The 18,513-nt window shown below is 37.9% G+C and overlaps 2 protein-coding genes across 2 annotated transcripts; one reads left to right on the plus strand and one right to left on the minus strand.

The window, feature by feature from the left end:
• Positions 1-1,005: 1,005 nt before the first annotated feature.
• pdhb (pyruvate dehydrogenase E1 subunit beta) lies at positions 1,006-12,900 on the plus strand. The gene is made up of 11 exons (XM_028446353.1): positions 1,006-1,114; positions 1,190-1,249; positions 3,469-3,576; positions 4,533-4,595; positions 5,981-6,016; positions 7,485-7,675; positions 7,769-7,863; positions 8,750-8,860; positions 9,761-9,852; positions 9,945-10,086; positions 12,275-12,900. The coding sequence occupies exons 1-11, from the start codon at positions 1,076-1,078 to the stop codon at positions 12,418-12,420; spliced, it is 1,083 nt and encodes a 360-aa protein (XP_028302154.1). The 5' UTR covers positions 1,006-1,075; the 3' UTR covers positions 12,421-12,900.
• A 190-nt stretch (positions 12,901-13,090) lies between these two features.
• LOC114463070 (uncharacterized) lies at positions 13,091-18,503 on the minus strand. Its single transcript, XM_028446324.1, has 5 exons — positions 17,881-18,503; positions 17,041-17,208; positions 16,782-16,960; positions 15,664-15,904; positions 13,091-14,808 (listed from the first exon to the last, which is right to left on the minus strand). The coding sequence occupies exons 1-5, from the start codon at positions 18,376-18,378 to the stop codon at positions 14,320-14,322; spliced, it is 1,575 nt and encodes a 524-aa protein (XP_028302125.1). The 5' UTR covers positions 18,379-18,503; the 3' UTR covers positions 13,091-14,319.
• Between the last annotated feature and the right edge of the window lie 10 nt (positions 18,504-18,513).

Below are 18,513 nucleotides of genomic sequence, written 5' to 3' on the forward strand. Positions count from 1 at the left end.
TATGCACAGCCTGTAGTTGTGTTAAAATGTTTTTGGTAAAAAAAATAAAGTACAAGCTGGGCCACCTTCTTTACTTAAGCAAAATTAAAATACACAGGTTAATGTACAAATGTTAAAAATGTATAAATACATTAAAATAATAATAATGAGCCAAAGGGGAAAAATGTTTCCACCAATTACTTCTAAAGTGTTGGCGTGCGCGAGCGCCATTGTTTGAATGAATGATTATACATTATTAATTCCAGAAGGGAAATTTAGTTTCAGTTACACCCCGATCAAGAAACATGAAAAGACAATCACATATAACATGGGGGGGACAGGAACGGGAACGAGAGACGCTTTTATTTCAGTTTAATCAGCTTAAGCAGGGTATAAATGTGCTTTAGAGATAAGTTGTGTTTTAAAAGAAAATCTGAATCATTGATTAATTTATTGACCGATTAATCATTATGAAAATAATTGTTATTTGAAGCTCTATAATTAAGATTAAGACTGGGTTTCAGTTCAGTAATATTCCAACTTAGTTACACTTGTCGCATACAATATTTTTCTGTAGCAATATAACTTTGCTTCATGTAAACAAATTAAATTCCCCAATTTTAATCCATTACTTTTTGTGTTGGTGAGATTTTTGTAAATAAATGCATCCCTTGTTTTTACAGCTAAACTTTTAAAACACCTAAATATTTAAAATATTAATATCAATTTATCTATAAATGACCGTCGTTAGCACAGGCTGCATGTATGCTAACAAATGCTATGAAACAGTGTTGTGTTTGTTTTATTTCTGTAGCATTTTGTGTTGCAATAACTAAATAATAAAAGGGTTCAACAAATAGACGAGGTTGTGAAATTAATTTTGGCTCTGCCGGGGTTCCGTACTAAGTGGCGTCATAAATCGGTGTCCTTGGAATTTTTTTCCACCGCCTCTGTTAGTGAGTCCGCCCCCAAACCATTTCCTCCTTTATGATTGGCTATACGTTCACTCTGACGTGTGACTTGAGGTTGTGGTTGGTCACTTCCCGCTGAGCCTAACCTGGTCCCGCCCCTTGTTTCGGCAGAGGACAGGTTGAAGATGGCGGTGACACTGAGATGCTTTCTCCGCTCAGGAAAGGTATGGAGGACATTAATTGCAACGTTAGTTAAACTATTAGTTAAACGCTGTCAAACTGACTGTTTCTCTCTGCAGAATGCCGTGTCTGCTGTGGGAAGGCGGCAGTTCCACAGGACCGCCCCGGCAGCGGTGCAGGTCAGAAGCTAACATGCTAACTGTTACTATACATGCCGAGATGAGTTTTTGTTGTTGTTTTGTTTACCTGTAGATGAAGCACAGAAGAGACGAGCTCCAGTCTGTCTCAGTAGTTTGTAACAAAGTGACGTTTTTCTCCTGTGTGACTGAGAATAAAGGGAACCTGTCATGTTAGGTCAACCTCTGTGACCCATGTTTTAAAAAAACAAACCATAACATTATGACCACCAATGGTATTATTTGGTTTTTGGTCCAAAAGACCAGTTGGCATTTAAAGGTGTGCTGTGGTATCATTTAGTCATTTACTGATGTGAAAACTGATAACATTCTTTAAAAAAATAAATAAAATGTTTCATTCTCCTCATTTTGACTTTATATCAAAAATCTGTCTCCAAAACGTAAAGCTGTGGAAGGTAGAATCGTGAGGCACTCCACACTTCCCCTTCCCCTCCTGAACAAAACTTTTGCGCGCAAGTGCACACTGTGGAACTCTTAGTGACTGTTTTCTCCATTGAGGGTTTTCACGGCGCGTCATTAACCCAGAATTTGCCATTTTGGAGATGAGCAGATGGTGTACAAACAGCACACACACAAGCAAATCCCATATTTTCAGAGGAAATGGTGAGCTATTGCTGTATTTTTGGCTGTACTAATTGGCCTGACCGTGAAAAATGTGGCATTTTATAAACTGCCAAAAGTTATAGCAAATCAGGGAGAACAATGTCTGCATTTTATAGTCAGTAGTTCTACATCAGGAGAGCAGTGACATGAGACTAGCTCACTGTTGTTGCACCAGTTGTTATTGATGTATATGCAAACACCGCCGCCATCATCTGCCGTCTTGCATTTAAATCCAGCTTCAGGTAGTCCAGTTTGTTCTCCAGGGAGCGGACATTAGAACGCAGGATGGAAGGATTAGCTTTTAGCTTGGTTGCTAGCCCCGCACCTGCTTCCGATCACACCACTTACATCTCCTCAGCTGGGGGACACTGCTGGTACGAGGCTTCGCAGGCTGCTGAAAGTAGCCGGCATACCAATCCAGAGTCGTTGTATCTAACGGACTATAACTGTTTGATTTGCCTAAATCTAAGATTAAGATTATCTGGTGGTTGTATACTATTATAGATTAAGTATGCTGCAGGTCCACAGTGAAGTTATCTGCTGATTTACAGTATATCCGTTGCAAACGCGAGCCTCTGCAGCCACAGCCGACCTCCAAACTTGATATGTTTTAAGGTTTTCCGCTGTGCATGGGCTTTGTGAAATCCAGGTAGTTGACGATATCAGGATACATAATAGACAGAAGACTCTGGGTCGTCATTGATCCAAGACGAGGAAGCTGACTCGTATGGATCTGCACTACTAATAAACCATATTTTTTCCAAATATCGTGCCCTTTCCTACAGACCAAGTCCTTCCCTGTATGCCTTTGCATCTATGATGTAATTTGAGGAGCTTTTCAGTAATTTATTTGTCAGAGTACACCTCTATGTTATTTGAATTTTTAATATACCGCCGTACCGGTGTATTTGATTACACAACTTTCAGAACGCTAGGTTGTGCCGTGTTTCAGAGCAGACCCTTTTCAACGTTGCACTTCTAAATAGGAAGGTAAACAGTAGCGCTCTGGTGTTAGTTGTGGTGTAAATCATACGTGTAAATGTTTAGGAAAGATACAATTAAAAGCTCTGAAGCTGCATGAGCGTGCGCATGCCTCTGCTACAGGAGAACAACAGACACCGACACAGAGGCACAGTTAGCTTAGCATGTTGGCAGTTCGGCAGTAATACGCAAAAAAAAGAGCAAAGAATTGCACTTTAATTCCTATAACGAGGAAATAAGTCGCTGATGTTGCAAACTATGAGTGTGGAATTATTATTATTTTATATTATATTATATTATTATTACTACTCATGGATCTCTCTGTTGGTATAAAAATCTCTGATTGGCTGAAGTCCAGTGTCACGCTCCTTTATTTCTAAAGCTCATTTACAGCCAGGAGAAGAGATTCACTGTCCACTCAGAACACTTTGGATTACAATGTGCAATACAATATAATAAGATGGATCAATTTTTGACCAAATGAAACAAAAACAAAAACTTACCTACTGCAGCTTTAATATGTGTGTAGTTCATATATTTGGATGATTTTTTTCTCAGATAAATACTGTGTGTGTGTTGTTGTTGCATGGAAACATGGGTCTTCTGCTGTTTCCTAGGTTACTGTCAGAGATGCTTTAAACCAGGCGATGGATGAGGAGCTGGAGAGGGATGAGCGGGTGTTCCTAATGGGGGAGGAAGTGGCCCAATATGACGGAGCCTATAAGGTGAGGAGTTTAGGAAACAGGCTGTGGGTGGGCAGGCTTATTTACACGGAGTCTTTGAACTAATAATACTCAGTGAATGAAAGTGTTTTTAAACATTCAGTATAAGTTACTGTCCTTACTGTAATCAAGTATTACATTTATCTTTGATTGTTTTCATGCAATCCTTAAGGTTAGAATTAACATTTTTAATTAATTGTCAAATGTTTTTAAATTATTTTTAATGTGCACACAGTTTAACATCTATGGGATAATCTTAATCACATGAACTTATTATAAACTCAAGTGGGAGTTACATGAGAAAATAAATATAATTTATTCTAGGGAGTTTATTTTGTCTTTTCTGAAATATGTTCATTTATTTTGATAACTTTTTTTCAGGAAATTTACTTTCTACTGATCGCTTTGATGCTGTCCTTATGAAAGAACTTGTAGGGACACATCAAAGCAATCAGTGGATGCAAATGAAAGCAAATTTCTGAATAAATGAAACCATAACTTGTAAAATATAATTTATCCCCTACCTAGTAAAATAATTTAAAAAAATTCAACATAAAATAGTGAAATAAATGAAGACATTACAGTTAGTGTTATTACTTTTAAATTCCCCTGGTGGGCCATATTTGGCCCCCGAGCCGTAGGTTTGACACCCTTGATGTAGAGGATGGATTTATGTAATGTTTATTCAATTCCTAAATTTGTTTCACCATTCACTCTTTTTTCTGTAAAGCGACTTTGAGTGTCTATGATAAAGCGCTATATAAAACTGATGCATTATTATTATTATTATTATATTATAGAAAATAACTTTTCAAATTTGTAGCTTTTAAAGTTTTAATGTTATCAAAACAGAAATAACTTTGACAGAATTTTCATAAAAAACTAACAACTTTGATCCTTTTGAGTGTTTTTTAAACTTCATTTAATTGTTGTAAAAAAATAGTAATTTGTGTTTGTAGGTGAGCAGAGGACTGTGGAAGAAGTACGGAGACAAACGCATCATCGACACTCCAATCTCGGAGGTCAGACCCAAACGTCTTTGTTGTTAAGATGCTCTCTGTATGTTTTAATGTTTTAATTAGGGCTGGGACTTGAATACGTTAATTGCGATTGATTAATTAATTGCAGAAAAATAAAGTACAACAGAAAAAAAAATAACGCAGTTAACTCACTGACTGCCATTGACATACATATACATCATTTCAAATCCAACCGTTCACTGCCATTGACGTGTATTTATACACGTCAATTATGTTTTTCAACTGAGGTTGCTCGGAGATACTTCTTTCATGAATTTCAGGCTTGTACTATGATGTAGTGACCAACTGGTGCTATGTAGGTAGCAGCATGACATATCACCCATGATGGGCACCATCAGCGGGGAGGGAGAAACCAGGGACGAAAGAGAAAATGGCGCTACAAGAGAGGACGGTGAAGCTCAAGCAGCACACACTCCAGCAGAGCATGTGTGGACCTAAGTGGACTATAGAGTGTCACGATCGTGAGATAAGACGATCAACAAACTGAGCCAAACGGGTCAACTCGGCATGTTGGGGAGGAGGAGGAAGTTGCGTGTGTGGAAACTGAGGGGAGGGGTGAGACTGGAGGAAGGCCAACACACCATACAGCTCTGACCCAGATAGCAAAATGATAATCATTTTAACATCAAATGCCCGGTCTCATGTTGTTTTTGTTTTATTTGGGGTTGCTGTTCTGAAAATGGCTGGCAGCCAATTAGTCGCTGGTACTTATTTGCTGCCAAACTATGCGGAACCTTTCTCATTTCACAAGTTCCCGGTATACCCATATTAGTGTTGCACAGACTACGGAAAAATCAGAATATAAAACATTGCTGTGCTTCATAGATGTTCATTGTATTTATAAAAACACTGGAGGGAAAACTTTAGCCCAGTTTTGTGCACATTGTGCAAGAAAGAGTTTACCTATCACCATAGGTCTTCTAGCCTTCGCTACCACCTTAATACTAGACATGTAGCAGCTAGCACTTTGACAGTGCAAGCTACTACATGCTCCGAGCAGACAGTGTCTCCAATCCATGACAGGGTTCAGAACCAAAATTAATAAGTCCTTAAGTGACAAATGAACAAAGTCAGTGGATAAATGATTTTAGTGGACAGTCGACCACTCTCAGTGGTAGAGGATGTGGGCGGGGCTAGAAGCATCAAACTTATCAACTACTATGTAGAAAGATTATTTCAAACTAAATTCATCAGTTGCTCTGTTTTTTTCATGCCGGCTGTTTTGGAACGTTTATTTTCCACTTCTCTAGAATGTTCTGTACTTTTTAGTTGTTAAAGCACTTTGCCCGACACTTACTGTCGTTGTTCAAAAAAAACTTCAGTGGAAAAAGTTCTTTTTTTGATGGGTGAAATGCGTTTGTTTGCAGATGGGCTTTGCTGGGATCGCAGTGGGATCAGCCATGGTGAGTTCCCCCACACGATTGTACGTATGTCTCGATATAAAGAGCAGCTTATAAACTCTGCTTTAGTTTAATTTACCTACAGTGTTTTGCTTTAACACATTCACACACTTTATTTAAATTGTTTGGGGGCGGATTCATTATTTATTCATTTGTTTTATTTATGTACATTTGTTCATTTTTTTTTTTTAAATACTTTAAGGCTCCAAATGGAAACTTTAGGGTATAATATTGTGCATCAAGAAAAGAAAGTGATCTAATGAAATAATAAAAAAAATAATTTATAAGTTTATATGTTCATCCCAACATTTGGGGATAAATACAAAAATGTACCCAAGACCTACATCTGTGTCAAAGCCACATTTGTGTTAATTACAAGTCTCACCTTTTTAAACAAACTTTTAACTAGTGATTATGTACTTTCTGACATGTGTGTAATTAACTGTAAAATGTCTTTGAGTTTTTGAAAAGCAGTTATAAATAAAATGTATTATTACATGTAAAGGGTAAAACCTTGGTGTTTTTTGTACACTTAGATAAGTGTTTTAGTGTTTGTAGCAGGTTGGATAAAAGCCTGTCCTGTTTATGTAGATTCGGATCTAACTCTACAGCTAATCATCAGTAATTAAACTTCTGCTTTCTGCTGACCTGCCACTCGGGGGGAAATTAAGAAAATGCCTTGATTATGGGCGTTAATCCTGACGCAGTAAGACACCACAGCACTGGCAGTGACAGACCATTGTCTACTCAACTACTACACACAATACACAGCATAGACACACAGCACACACAGCCCTGCAGATGCTACATCACTCTCAAACAGTCCCTGCTCTACTCCCACCATGAGCGTCAAAACAGTGTGGCCTCACGCACACATAAAGACGCACACAGCAACGAGAAGTACATGCACATTCGCGCACACGCAGAGACAGATGGGGATACGCACACTGAGTCTGTACATACACACATAGCTTGACGAACCCTCTGATTAGACCAGAATCTGCTCTTTATAGAAGAACAGAGTCAAAAACAACACAGCAGTAATGCAGGAAGTTCCTCGTTGAGGCTGTCAATCAATGCTCACTGAGGGCTGTGATTGGCGCAAACCCTCCTCCCGCCTTTCAGCTTTTATAGGAGGGACGGGTCCAACAGTGAAAGTTGATGATGCAGGGTAATCCAAATAATCCCTCATCCAATAGCAAAATTAAATTGTCAATTAAAGGCCAGTAACGCTGACATTTTACAACTAAAAACGCAAAATTAAAATACTTTTTCTAAAGTGTTAAAAGTTGGACGAGGATCAATCAACACCACTACTTAATACCTAAATACATATGTATTCAGCACAATGAAGTGGCTTTGGGGTTTAGTTAGTCTTTAAATAATTTTGTGTTTGACCCTAAAATTGTGACTCAAAGCAGCAGACCTACCCTCAGTTTTCTTGATCAGCACGAGACTCTCTCTCTCTCAGGCCGGCCTCCGACCAATCTGTGAGTTCATGACCTTCAACTTCTCCATGCAAGCCATCGACCAAGTCATCAACTCTGCTGCCAAAACCTACTACATGTCGGCCGGCCTGCAGTCTGTCCCCATTGTTTTTAGAGGACCCAACGGGGCGTCAGCAGGCGTCGCTGCCCAGCACTCGCAGTGCTTTGCTGCATGGTGCGTTCACTGACCCAGCTTTTATAACAAGTTGGTTTTAGTTTTGTCAGAATGAAAATGTCTGCATTAAGTACTGAAGGTTACGTGTTGCAGGTACGCTCACTGTCCAGGACTGAAGGTTGTGAGTCCGTGGAATTCTGAGGATGCCAGAGGCCTCCTGAAAGCTGCCATCAGAGACGACAACCCTGGTGAGACGCCATGTGACCAATGAAAGGTTTTTAAATGTGTGACAGACCGGCCTGTCTGTAGTTTTACTTACTTCTTCTCATTTTGTCTCTCATAGTTGTTGTATAACTATGATGAAAATTACAGGCCTCTTTCATGTTTTTAAGTGGGAATACAATTGGTGGCTGACTGTATCACACAAATGGTACAAGTTTAAAAAAAAAAAAAAAAAAAATACTTTGCTTATCTGGTTTTTGGTTTTTCTGTACTTCTTTTTTGGTTTTAAATCAGAAAAACAAAATAACCACACTGTTTGTTATTTTGATTTGGTTGTAAAACGGAACAACCAAAGAACAAAGGGTACACAGATTGTAAACACACCTGTTACGCCTCTACCTCCCACAATGCACCATTTCTTTAAAGTGACAGGCTGTGCTGATCAACTAAAGTGTGTCATATCCTGACCAAAATGGCAACTCCATAGTTGATGCCCCAGGGTATAAAATTGTTCTAAAAAGTCATTTTAATGTTTTTTTCACAGTAATTTGTTTATTGGTAATACAGTAAACACATTTGTTCTTTTATGCATTTCTACTACAGGTACCATTAAAACCTACAGAAGGTTTGAAACCATGATCGAAATATTCTAACAAATGGTTTAGTTTTTCAATCCAGAGCAGCCTCCGTCGTTCATCATGTGATCTAAACTCTAAGGCTTTATTCTAGTAACTATTTGATCCTGTTGCATGTTTTTACTGTTCATTTTAATCTGTGGAGTTTTGACTCCTCATTCCTGAGGATTACATACACGTTGTAGAGCTTAAGAGCACAAACACAACAGGCTGCTCTTTGTAGACATTAAAACCTAAAACCTGTTTGTGCTTAATGACCTGTTTGTTTCTGTCTCAGTGGTTTTCCTGGAGAACGAGCTGATGTACGGCGTTCCCTTTGAGATGTCTGAGGAATCCAATTCCAAAGATTTTGTCATTCCCATCGGGAAGGCCAAGATCGAGAGGCAGGGTGAGACGGACCCCACCTGTTGGTCGCATTATATACAGATAAACTGTGATCAGGGGAAAAGTAAATGGGATTGGAACCATGTGTGACAAAGGTGTTTTAGATATATATTTATTTGTTCTTGGCTGTCTTCAAACATATACAGTATACGATACAATACAAAGAATAACGATGAATTTAAACAACCAAAAATGGAATGGGCTGAAGCAGTAACTGCTTATCGGAGCCCATCGTCAAACAGCATTATATAAAAAACACAATAGAAAACGACTCAATAACCGTTTTTTAATCAGCGTATCAACTTATGTTTCAATAAGAGCAAAACATTTTGTTTTACATCATTTTTGAACATAGACGGCAAACTCATTAACTTAAAGTGATCCTTAAGATCATTTAAACTATAACACCATAAACAGAAACACATCTTATTTTAACATTTGTTCTAAATTCACTTTTTTCAAAAATATAAACCCCTCCTAAATTGTATTTTCCTTCTTTGTTTAAAAAATGAAATAAAACCCAAAGGAAGGATTTTATTTCTTACTCAGAATTAAATCTTATTATGATATAATTATGATGATGCCCAAGAACTTGGTCTCATAGACGTGATCAATTTCTGTTCTATTCAGACCCAACTTTAAAGAACAATCCGTCCTACGGACTTGTGTTTTCTTTTTATTTAAGGAAGTTCTAATTATTTGTCCTGAACAAAATATGTTTGTGTCGTCTCGAAAAATAATTAACTTCAGAATTTGGGACATTTTGTAATATATTTAAATGTTATTTGCAAACAGCTCAGGCCCCAAAACTGAGCCTTGTTGAATTCCACAAGATAATACTTTTTGTTGTGATTTTATACCATTCATGATGATGATGATGATGATGATGCTCTCTGTGTTTCAGGGACTCACGTCACTTTGGTTTCTCACTCTCGGTACGTGGGCCACTGCCTGGACGCAGCCGCCGTCCTCGCTAAGGAAGGAATTGAGTGCGAGGTGAATCAGCGTTCTCGTTCATGTCAGACACACACACACACACACACACACACGTGACTTCCTGTTCACATTTTGTTGTTTGTTTGCATCAGGTGATCAACCTGCGGACCATCCGTCCCATGGACGTGGACACCATCGAGGGCAGCGTGATGAAGACCAACCACCTGGTGACGGTGGAGGGCGGATGGCCTCAGTTTGGAGTCGGAGCAGAAATCTGTGCTAAGATCATGGAAGGTAAATAAAAACAGACTCTGGGGATAATTTCATACGTGGCTTTTTAGGGTTACCTGTATGGTTTCAGAGTTCAGTGTAGATATGCAGATATTTTCTACATTTGATCAACCAAGCTCTAAAAACTGAACTTAAAACAGCTTTTTACAGCTGATTACTCCACACGCTCACACCTAGGAGTGTGACGATATCTCGATATGGCGATATATTGCGATTTTTTTTTATTTTTTTTTCCGCACGATCGATTATCGATATGCTCCCGCTAAGTATCTAATTTTTCACTAAAATGTGCAGGTAGGTCTTCACAGGAATGTTGTCACTGTTTGTTGAAGGAACCAATATATTGTTTACTGGAATATTTTACTATAATGGTGTTACTGGTAAGAAAGACCCTATTTTTTTGTTTACATAAAGCACTATTGGAGATACTTATCCATTTACATTGGTATGTTGACACTTATTTACAGAAATGTTGCACTAAAATAGTGTCACTGTTCATAGGACAGTTTTTCAATTTATTGTCTTTCAGAGATGTAAAATAAAAATTGTATTTTTTCACTTAATCTTTTTTTTTCTTGTTATGTCATAGAGTTAATCGTTATCGTGAGCCTTGTATCGCGTATCGTATCGTGAGGTACCCAGAGGTTCTCACACCTCCACTATGACCCTATGAAATCAGTTTCATTTTAGTCCAAATTCAATTTTATTTTTCTCCAAATTCCGTGTTTTAAAATTCTATTCTTTTAGAATTTTTAATTTTTTTTAAAAATCAGAAAATGTCAACTCCTGTGAGGAAACAAAATAAATGATGTGTAAGCAATTAAAAGATAAATATAAGATGAACTAATATGGATTATTCTGACTGCTCCTCTTTATTTATAATATGAAGATGTATCAGAGCAGCATTAATATTTTCATCCACATTATGTCAATTTCAGCGTCCAACAATGGATTCTGTTCTTATTGGTCGATTCCATTATTATATAAATTATAGGGCATTATAGACATTCTGGCTGTTATTCTTTATTCTGATCCCCATTAGATTCCACGAGGTGGTTGCTAGTCTTCTGAGGTCCATAAAAAGTAAAATTTGCATTTCAGTACAATTAAAAAAATTTTTTTTAAAAAAAGTCAAAAATACAATTAATATGTCAAAAATATTTACATTTTGTCATGAATTACCAGTTTGTCTAAATGTATAATGCATACAGTACTATACACATTACAAACAATATAAATATTTAATGTGCGCTATTTTTGTAGCTTACGTGCTCTCACGTCGTCCAACTTTAATTGAGTTCAAACAAATGGGTTTCTTATGGCTGGATCTGATCATAACGTAAAGATGGAGGAGGGAGAAGAAATGATCTGCACACCCTTATCAGACCCACACTGATACATAATTATGTGAAACTTTTTTATTTTTATTTCTGGAGAAATCCTACTTCCAATACGCAATTAATCACTAAATTGTGCACAAAGGTCCCGTGCCAGATGACATCATCTGCACAAACCACTACAGCAAGCTTCTATAGTTCAGAATTTTGAAAGTTTAATACAAATCAACCGTAAGTGCTGCAGATTTTCAACTTTCAGCAAAATATCGCCTCAACATTAAAGAATTTTGAGTACATTTCAATTTATTGGAGATTATGACATCATCACTCTGTTTTTATTAAAAACCTCCAACAATTTTTTCTCAATTGATACAAAACTGTCACCAGCTCATTCCCAGACTGTCCACACACATTTATAATGTATTAATAATTGAGCCTAAAGTTCATCAAATGTTTGTTTTAAATAGTATTGTAAACATTCATTTATTTTTTATAGGATTTTGAATTAGATCTGATGCTAACAATTGTCCATGCAAAAAAATGCATTTTTAAACAATTTTTCCACTTATGGAGCCAATAAATCATCCTACATCTCCATGCTGTCTGGGTGCAAATTATGTATTTTTAAATTTGTGTCTTAATAACTGAAGATTTAAGCCGTTAAATCTGCATTTAAACGCTAACAGCTGCTGTCTTGTTTTGCCTAAAATTGTTTGGCTCTGAACACAATTCCTCTATGTCCTGCTATAATTTACTTTGTGCTGCATATACTGTGCGCATTTGTTTTGCAGACTATGGGATAATTTGTGGCATTGAAATCTTATTTAATTCTTATTTTAACTTTTTACTTTAAGGTCCAGCCTTCAACTACCTTGATGCACCGGTTACCAGGGTAACGGGCGTTGATATCCCCATGCCGTACGCCAAAATCCTGGAGGATAACAGCGTGCCACAAATCAAAGACATCATCTTCTCTGTGAAAAAGACCCTAAACGTGTAGAAACGTCTCAGATAATGGTTCTCACACACTCAGTGTAAATAAGTGTCAGAATAAAAGCCACTGCTGAATGGAAAAATGTTAATGAAACGCACAGAAATAAGAAAGAAATCACATCTAAATATTCAGAGATAAAGCTTTGGTTATGGTTTAAACTCCCCCCCCCCCCCCCCCCCCCCCCTTCAAAATAAGAGCCATTGAAGGTTGGTCTGTGCAGATGTGGAAGTTTAGAAAAAAGCTGATCGTCTAAGGGCCTTATATGTTTGTAAAGTTAATTTCTCACTATGTTATAAACATTTTCTTAGATTTTAAACATGAAAATGTTTAACTTTAGCAAAAACATATTTATTTAAACAGGTTTATCTCCAGATTAGAAAAACACTTTAAACCTGTTGAAAATGTCCCATTGACTCCATCTTATAGTCTTCAGTTTCCTGCAGCTACTTCATCTCCTGTTAAAACGTAATAAATTTATTTTCTTTACGTTTCAGACGTGTTGAGATTATTTATTGTAGCTCTGAATGTTTTGGATTCTTTAAAAAAAAAAAACTGTTACAGAAATAAAAGCCTATGAATCCTTTCAATACGTTGACTTATTTCACACTATTGTTACTGTCACGTTAGTATCTGTTTTTTACTGTGAGTTGATATCAAATGGAAACACACACAGACGTCGACTGGTGTCATGGTTTTATTGCCATCAAACAGTGTCTCATTTCATCACCAAACACCAAAACTAAAGCCCACCCAGTCATCATCACTGTATAAACACATGGAAACTACAGTAGCTCCATTTCAGTGTAAAACAAACCGTTACAGTGTCAGGAAAGGCAATAAATCCATTTCCTGCTCTTTTAAACTGAAAAGCTAAAGAACCTGATCTGATGATTCCTGTTCTGTTTTAGTCCACTTACGGAAAAAAAATGTTACGTTCTGACAAAACCATGAGTTCCATTATATTTCATGACAGTCGTTTCAAAATACACGCAGAGAAAGTTAAATTGACCAAAGATTTGACATTAATGGAGGTTTATCTTTGGAAAATTTCTTTTTTTTTTTTACCTCATTTTATTTTTTCTTAAAAAAGAAATTCTAATTGATTTGTGTAACACACAAGCAAAGGAAGTAAAATTGACCAAGATTTTGGACATTAATGCAAGTTTATCTTTGGGAAATTTCAATTTTTCTCATTTGTCGGATTCCTCAATATTAGTTTTCTTAGGAATCTACCATTAGAAAGAATATGTTTTCCCTATTTTCTTAAAAGAAAATAAGTTTCGTTTCCAAAATTTAACACATTTTAAGAAAAAAAGATAAAATTTCAAAGTAACTAAATTATTGGTTTTCCTTTTAATTCTGATTACATTTTTTTCCTTTGTAATCGCTCCAGTTTTTGGACAAATTGAAGGAAAATTGGGATTCAGGCAGTTGATTATCTTTAAAAAAAAAAATCAAATACACGAAAAAAGTGTTTTACAGGATATTAAATGCAATCAAAGTTAAATTTGATATTTCTGAGATTCCACAGTTTTTATACAACTTGCTTTTACATTTGTCATAGTTTGTCTTGGTGCAACTTCCCATTTTAGAGAATTCGTTTTTCATAGTAGAATAACTCAGAAGTAGAATAATGAACAGAAGTTTAAAAAAAAAAAAAAAAAAAAAAGTAATCTGATTACTTTGTGTGTTTTCTTTAAAAAGTGAATGTTTAGAGGTGTAAAGTTCTGCATGTTGTTTGAAGTCTCCCTGAATCTAATAACTTAGTCTCTGGTTAAACGCTGGTCAGCTTCCCTCCTACATTTCCCAGAATGCCCCTGAGCACACTGCAGGAGGCGGAGCTTCTGTGCAGCTTTGTGATTGCACGTATGGATTGTTCAGTTTGTGGGAGGAGCCAACACAGCGTCATGGAGCCGATAGGTCGGATCGACCGACCTCTGAGTGTCCTTTGAGGAGGCCCAGCCTCACCACCACCACCCTCTTCTTCTTCTCCTCCGACTCTTCATCATCCTCCTCTTCCTCACGCTCCTTCACCTTCCGTTTGCCTTGAGCTTTCCTCTTCTCCTCCTTCTTCTGCTTCTTTGCCTTTTTTCGTCTCTTTTTCTTTTCTTTTGGAAACATTTCCACTTCCTCCGACGCCTCCACCTGGACTTCTTCTTCTCTTACTTCTTCCTCCCCCAACGACATCACCATTTCCTCGTCCACCTCCACTTCCACCTCTTCTACCTCATCATCCTCTTCTTCTTCTTCCTCCTCCTCCTCCTCCTCCTCCTCCTCCTCCTCTTCTTCTTCTTCCTCCTCCTCCTCCTCCTCCTCATCATCCTCCTCTTCCATATCTACATTTGTCATGTTTCCCATCAGTTCTCTTATTTTGTCTTGGTTGAGTTCATCATCCTGTATTGGTTCAAAGAGAGAACAAAGTTAGTTAAACAGTCCCTGGTGTACATAAGTGTCACTAGTAAGTAAACGCTCAATAATTGCATTTTAATAATCTACCTATATTAACCTACATTGAGCCGATAAATAAATACCAAGAAGAAAATGCTTAAAAAAATAAATAAAGAAATAAAGTACAGTGATCTTTTGTCTACTAAAGCAGTTGTACAAATATGCAAAATGCTATTTTGTTTAACTTAATATTTCTTTTACAGAGTTATAAAATATGTAGAATGTGTTTTTAAAGTCAAACTTGGTGTAAAAAAGAAAAGGTTAAGTCATCTTTAAATTGATGTTCTTTAAAAAATGATCAGTTGTTTCATTTTGAAAAAAATGTATTGGTGCAGCCCTACTTAATATTAGACATTATTTAGTTTAAAAACTAAATCTTACAGCTCTGAGCCTCTGGAAGGAAATCTATGGTTTCTTTTTAATTATTAATAATCAGTTTTATGTGCACTCAAAAATTTGACAAACACGTAGAGTAGTCTTTGATTTCTTTATTTAAATTTATTGATCAATAAATTCAGTTTCAGTGTCACCCTTTGACCTTTATGTGCTGTATCTTATCAGGTCACACATTTCTAGACTTTTTAAATGGCCCAATAAAATGTCTTATTCACTGATGAAAATTGTTAAGTTTCATTTAAAATAAGTGACTCTTTACGCTAAAACAAAGTTAAAAATAAAAAAGACTCGACTAAAGAAATTAATAGAGTATAATATAAGATTTTTTTTTGCATCTGTAGGATTTGTTTTTAAAATATATTTTTTAATAAACAATAGACAGCACAAGTGTAGCAGGTCACCCACCTCTCCTTTGCCATTCTGCAGCCTGTGCAGCAGCAGTCTGATGGTGTCCTTGTTCTGACACAGTCCCATCGGATTCAAGACGTCCAGGGCGGAGCTTGAGCAGCCCTGCAGACGAAGCTCCGCCCCCAACGCCGCCTGCAGATAGTTGTTCCTCCAGGTGTTGCGTGTGAAGAGCGGGATGGAGAGCGCTACCACGGTACGGCGTTCCAGCATGGTGAGGGCCTGCTCCTCTGTTAGCTGGCTGCAAACACACACACACACACACGTTATAGGAGACATGATGGTCATTAAAGTCAAACTAAATTGTACCGACGTAGTTAGAGTCCCCGATTTTCCGTGACCACGGAAAACGGGCAAAAAAAAATTTAATTCACAATTTGAAACAGAAAAACAATCCAACACAATATTTGTTTTCTCTTTATTTAAAATCAGTCCCTCACATGCAGGTTTACGGACAATATTACACATTTACCAGAAAATAAGTGACTGAATGTCTACTAAAGTGTGACAACATGTTAAATTCCACACATAATCTTGCTTAAAATCATGCGCTTCGATAACACTATGTATTACTATTCGGGTCGTTTCCTGTGATTGAAAACCAATGCAAATGTTATTGTGTTGTGATGAACGAGCGGTTTCACATTATTATGACTGCATTCAAATGTGAAAATGCTCTTCTACACAAACAGGTTTAGCTGATGGTGTATTAACTGAACTGATGATCATTTTACTTGGTGACAGGTCACGACAGAAACATCTACAATTAAATGTTTCACAAATAATGTTTTGGGATTATATCACATATTTCCATGGGATTTTTCCTGTTAAACGGGTAGCTTTGGGTTACCAGTGTGGCTAACGTTGCTCTTGCGATGCAATCTAGTGTTATTTTAGCGCAACTATCCTGATTTTGTCAATCGGAAGCCAATTAAATAAAAACAAATAGCAGTAGTTGATTCTATAAACCCTATTCAGCATGTTTAGTACGATTTCAGGAAGTTTAATAACGGCTAAAGTAATTTAAACAAGGAAAAACGATTAAACGGAAAGGAAACGGATTAAAATAAAAAAGAAAAGCATGTAAGAATAATGGAGTTATCCAGACTCAGACTTACTGTCTGCTCTTAAACAGAGCCTTCACATCGGGGAACAGCGATCGTAGGCAGGTGACGACTAGCGGCGCGTTGTCCTGAGCCCAGTTCAGACATCGTCGCCATGGGAACGACGACAGAGGTTTACGTCCTGAAACCTTCAGGTGGAACGGACTGCTGGGGTGTCTGGAAAGAGCTTTCATCTGAACCCAAAGAAACGATCACGATCAGAGACTTGAAGCTTTCAACCAAGTCCTGATCATCGTTGCCATGGCGACCTCACCTCCTTCTTCATCTGTTGGCTCCAGAAGTCCAGCATGGGTTTTCGGGCTCCTTTGGCCGACCACAGCATCTGGAACGCTGCTTTGTATCTGGATTTGCTGACTAACTGGGCCGCTTGGCTCTTCTTCCCCATGCGACGCAGCGGAGTCTTCTTATCTTTCACCTGTGACTGCGTACGGTAACGGTAAGACCACACAAAATAAAAACATTCAGCAAATCTGGAACAGGTGAAAGTAATGAATTACAAGTACTCACGTTACTGTAATTGAGTTACCAGACATCAAATCATAGCCGACCAATCAGATTAAAGGTAATGCACGGCGCCAAAACATCATGAATGGAGTTCATAAATGTGTCTATACTTAGAGCCAAAGAATGTTTTTATTTGGAATTAATTTATTAGTGTTATTTCATTTTAAAAATAATTATACATTTTGACAAACCTTTTATTTTATGCAGATGCCTTTGTGGAAAATAAATGAAGTTAAAATTGTGGTAGATTTGTTCTCTTCCTTTTTAATTTTATACATGAGATGTTTACTGTATGTAAGGGAACCGTGGGAAGATTTATTACCTAAAATAAACGTAGGGGGTGAAAATAACTAGTAACTTTTACTTTGAGTACTATTTAATGTAGCTACTTTTTACTTGTACTTCAGTATTTTATGTATGAGTTACTTCTACTTAAGTATGATTTATCATTACTCTTTACACCTCTGAGGAAATGATTGTTTTCCATTGATTTGAGTCGCAGCTTTGGTTTTTCCTACAGATTAATCAGTTTAAAACCACTAATCTGTGTGATTTGTGAACTTTTTTTCCCACATGTTGAGTTTCTCACCGGTTTGTTTTCAGGCGGTTTGATCCACAATGGCCTCTTTCCGCCCTGTTTCCTTTTACATTTGCTCCTGATCACTTTGGCGCAGTTCTCGCACAGGTACGACTTGTCGTTGACGCAGCATCCCGGGAACACCCACAGCACGGAGTCCGGGGTGGTGAAGGTGAACACCGCCCTGCGGGTGAAGCCTCGGCCCTGCCGCAGGAACTCCGCCTGGCAGCAGGCGCAGTGTTGGCACTCCGGGGTCGGGGCTCCCCGCCTGGAGCGGCCGCTCACCGACTTCACCTTCTCCACCACCTCGTTCCCCACCGGGCAGTCCACCTCAGCCCCCACGGCCGGCTCCGGCAGCTCCATGGAGAGAGACCCAGAGCCAGCTGTCTGCACCGAGGAGGAACAGGTTTCCTCCGCACAGGTGAGGCTCTGCTCCGCGGAGTGAGCGTAGTCATGCTCGGCGGGCTCGGAGGAAGGCCCGGGGTCTTCCCTCGGCTGTTCGCTGGCCATGATTAGCCGCTGGACCGGAAAAGTCCTCTGCTGTAGGACCCAAAGGTAGAAGAAACACGGTCCAAGTTTGTTTAGAACTCCGAGGAATACAGTAACTCCTGCAGCCGGAAATACAGCATTATAAACAAAACCACT

This window comes from Gouania willdenowi, chromosome 5 (genome assembly GCF_900634775.1).
Source record: "Gouania willdenowi chromosome 5, fGouWil2.1, whole genome shotgun sequence".
Classification (NCBI taxonomy): domain Eukaryota; kingdom Metazoa; phylum Chordata; class Actinopteri; order Blenniiformes; family Gobiesocidae; genus Gouania; species Gouania willdenowi.

Coding starts and splice junctions, on each gene's coding strand:
- LOC114463070 (XM_028446324.1), bottom strand. CDS start 18,378: ATGGCCAGCGAACAGCCGAGGGAAGACCCCGGGCCTTCCTCCGAGCCC. Junction 16,961..17,040: donor GCCAACAGATGAAGAAGGAG/GTGAGGTCGCCA, acceptor CTTTGGGTTCAG/ATGAAAGCTCTTTCCAGACA. Junction 14,809..15,663: donor TGCAGAATGGCAAAGGAGAG/GTGGGTGACCTG, acceptor GAACCAATACAG/GATGATGAACTCAACCAAGA.
- pdhb (XM_028446353.1), top strand. CDS start 1,076: ATGGCGGTGACACTGAGATGCTTTCTCCGCTCAGGAAAG. Junction 7,676..7,768: donor TCGCAGTGCTTTGCTGCATG/GTGCGTTCACTG, acceptor TACGTGTTGCAG/GTACGCTCACTGTCCAGGAC. Junction 7,864..8,749: donor CATCAGAGACGACAACCCTG/GTGAGACGCCAT, acceptor TTTCTGTCTCAG/TGGTTTTCCTGGAGAACGAG.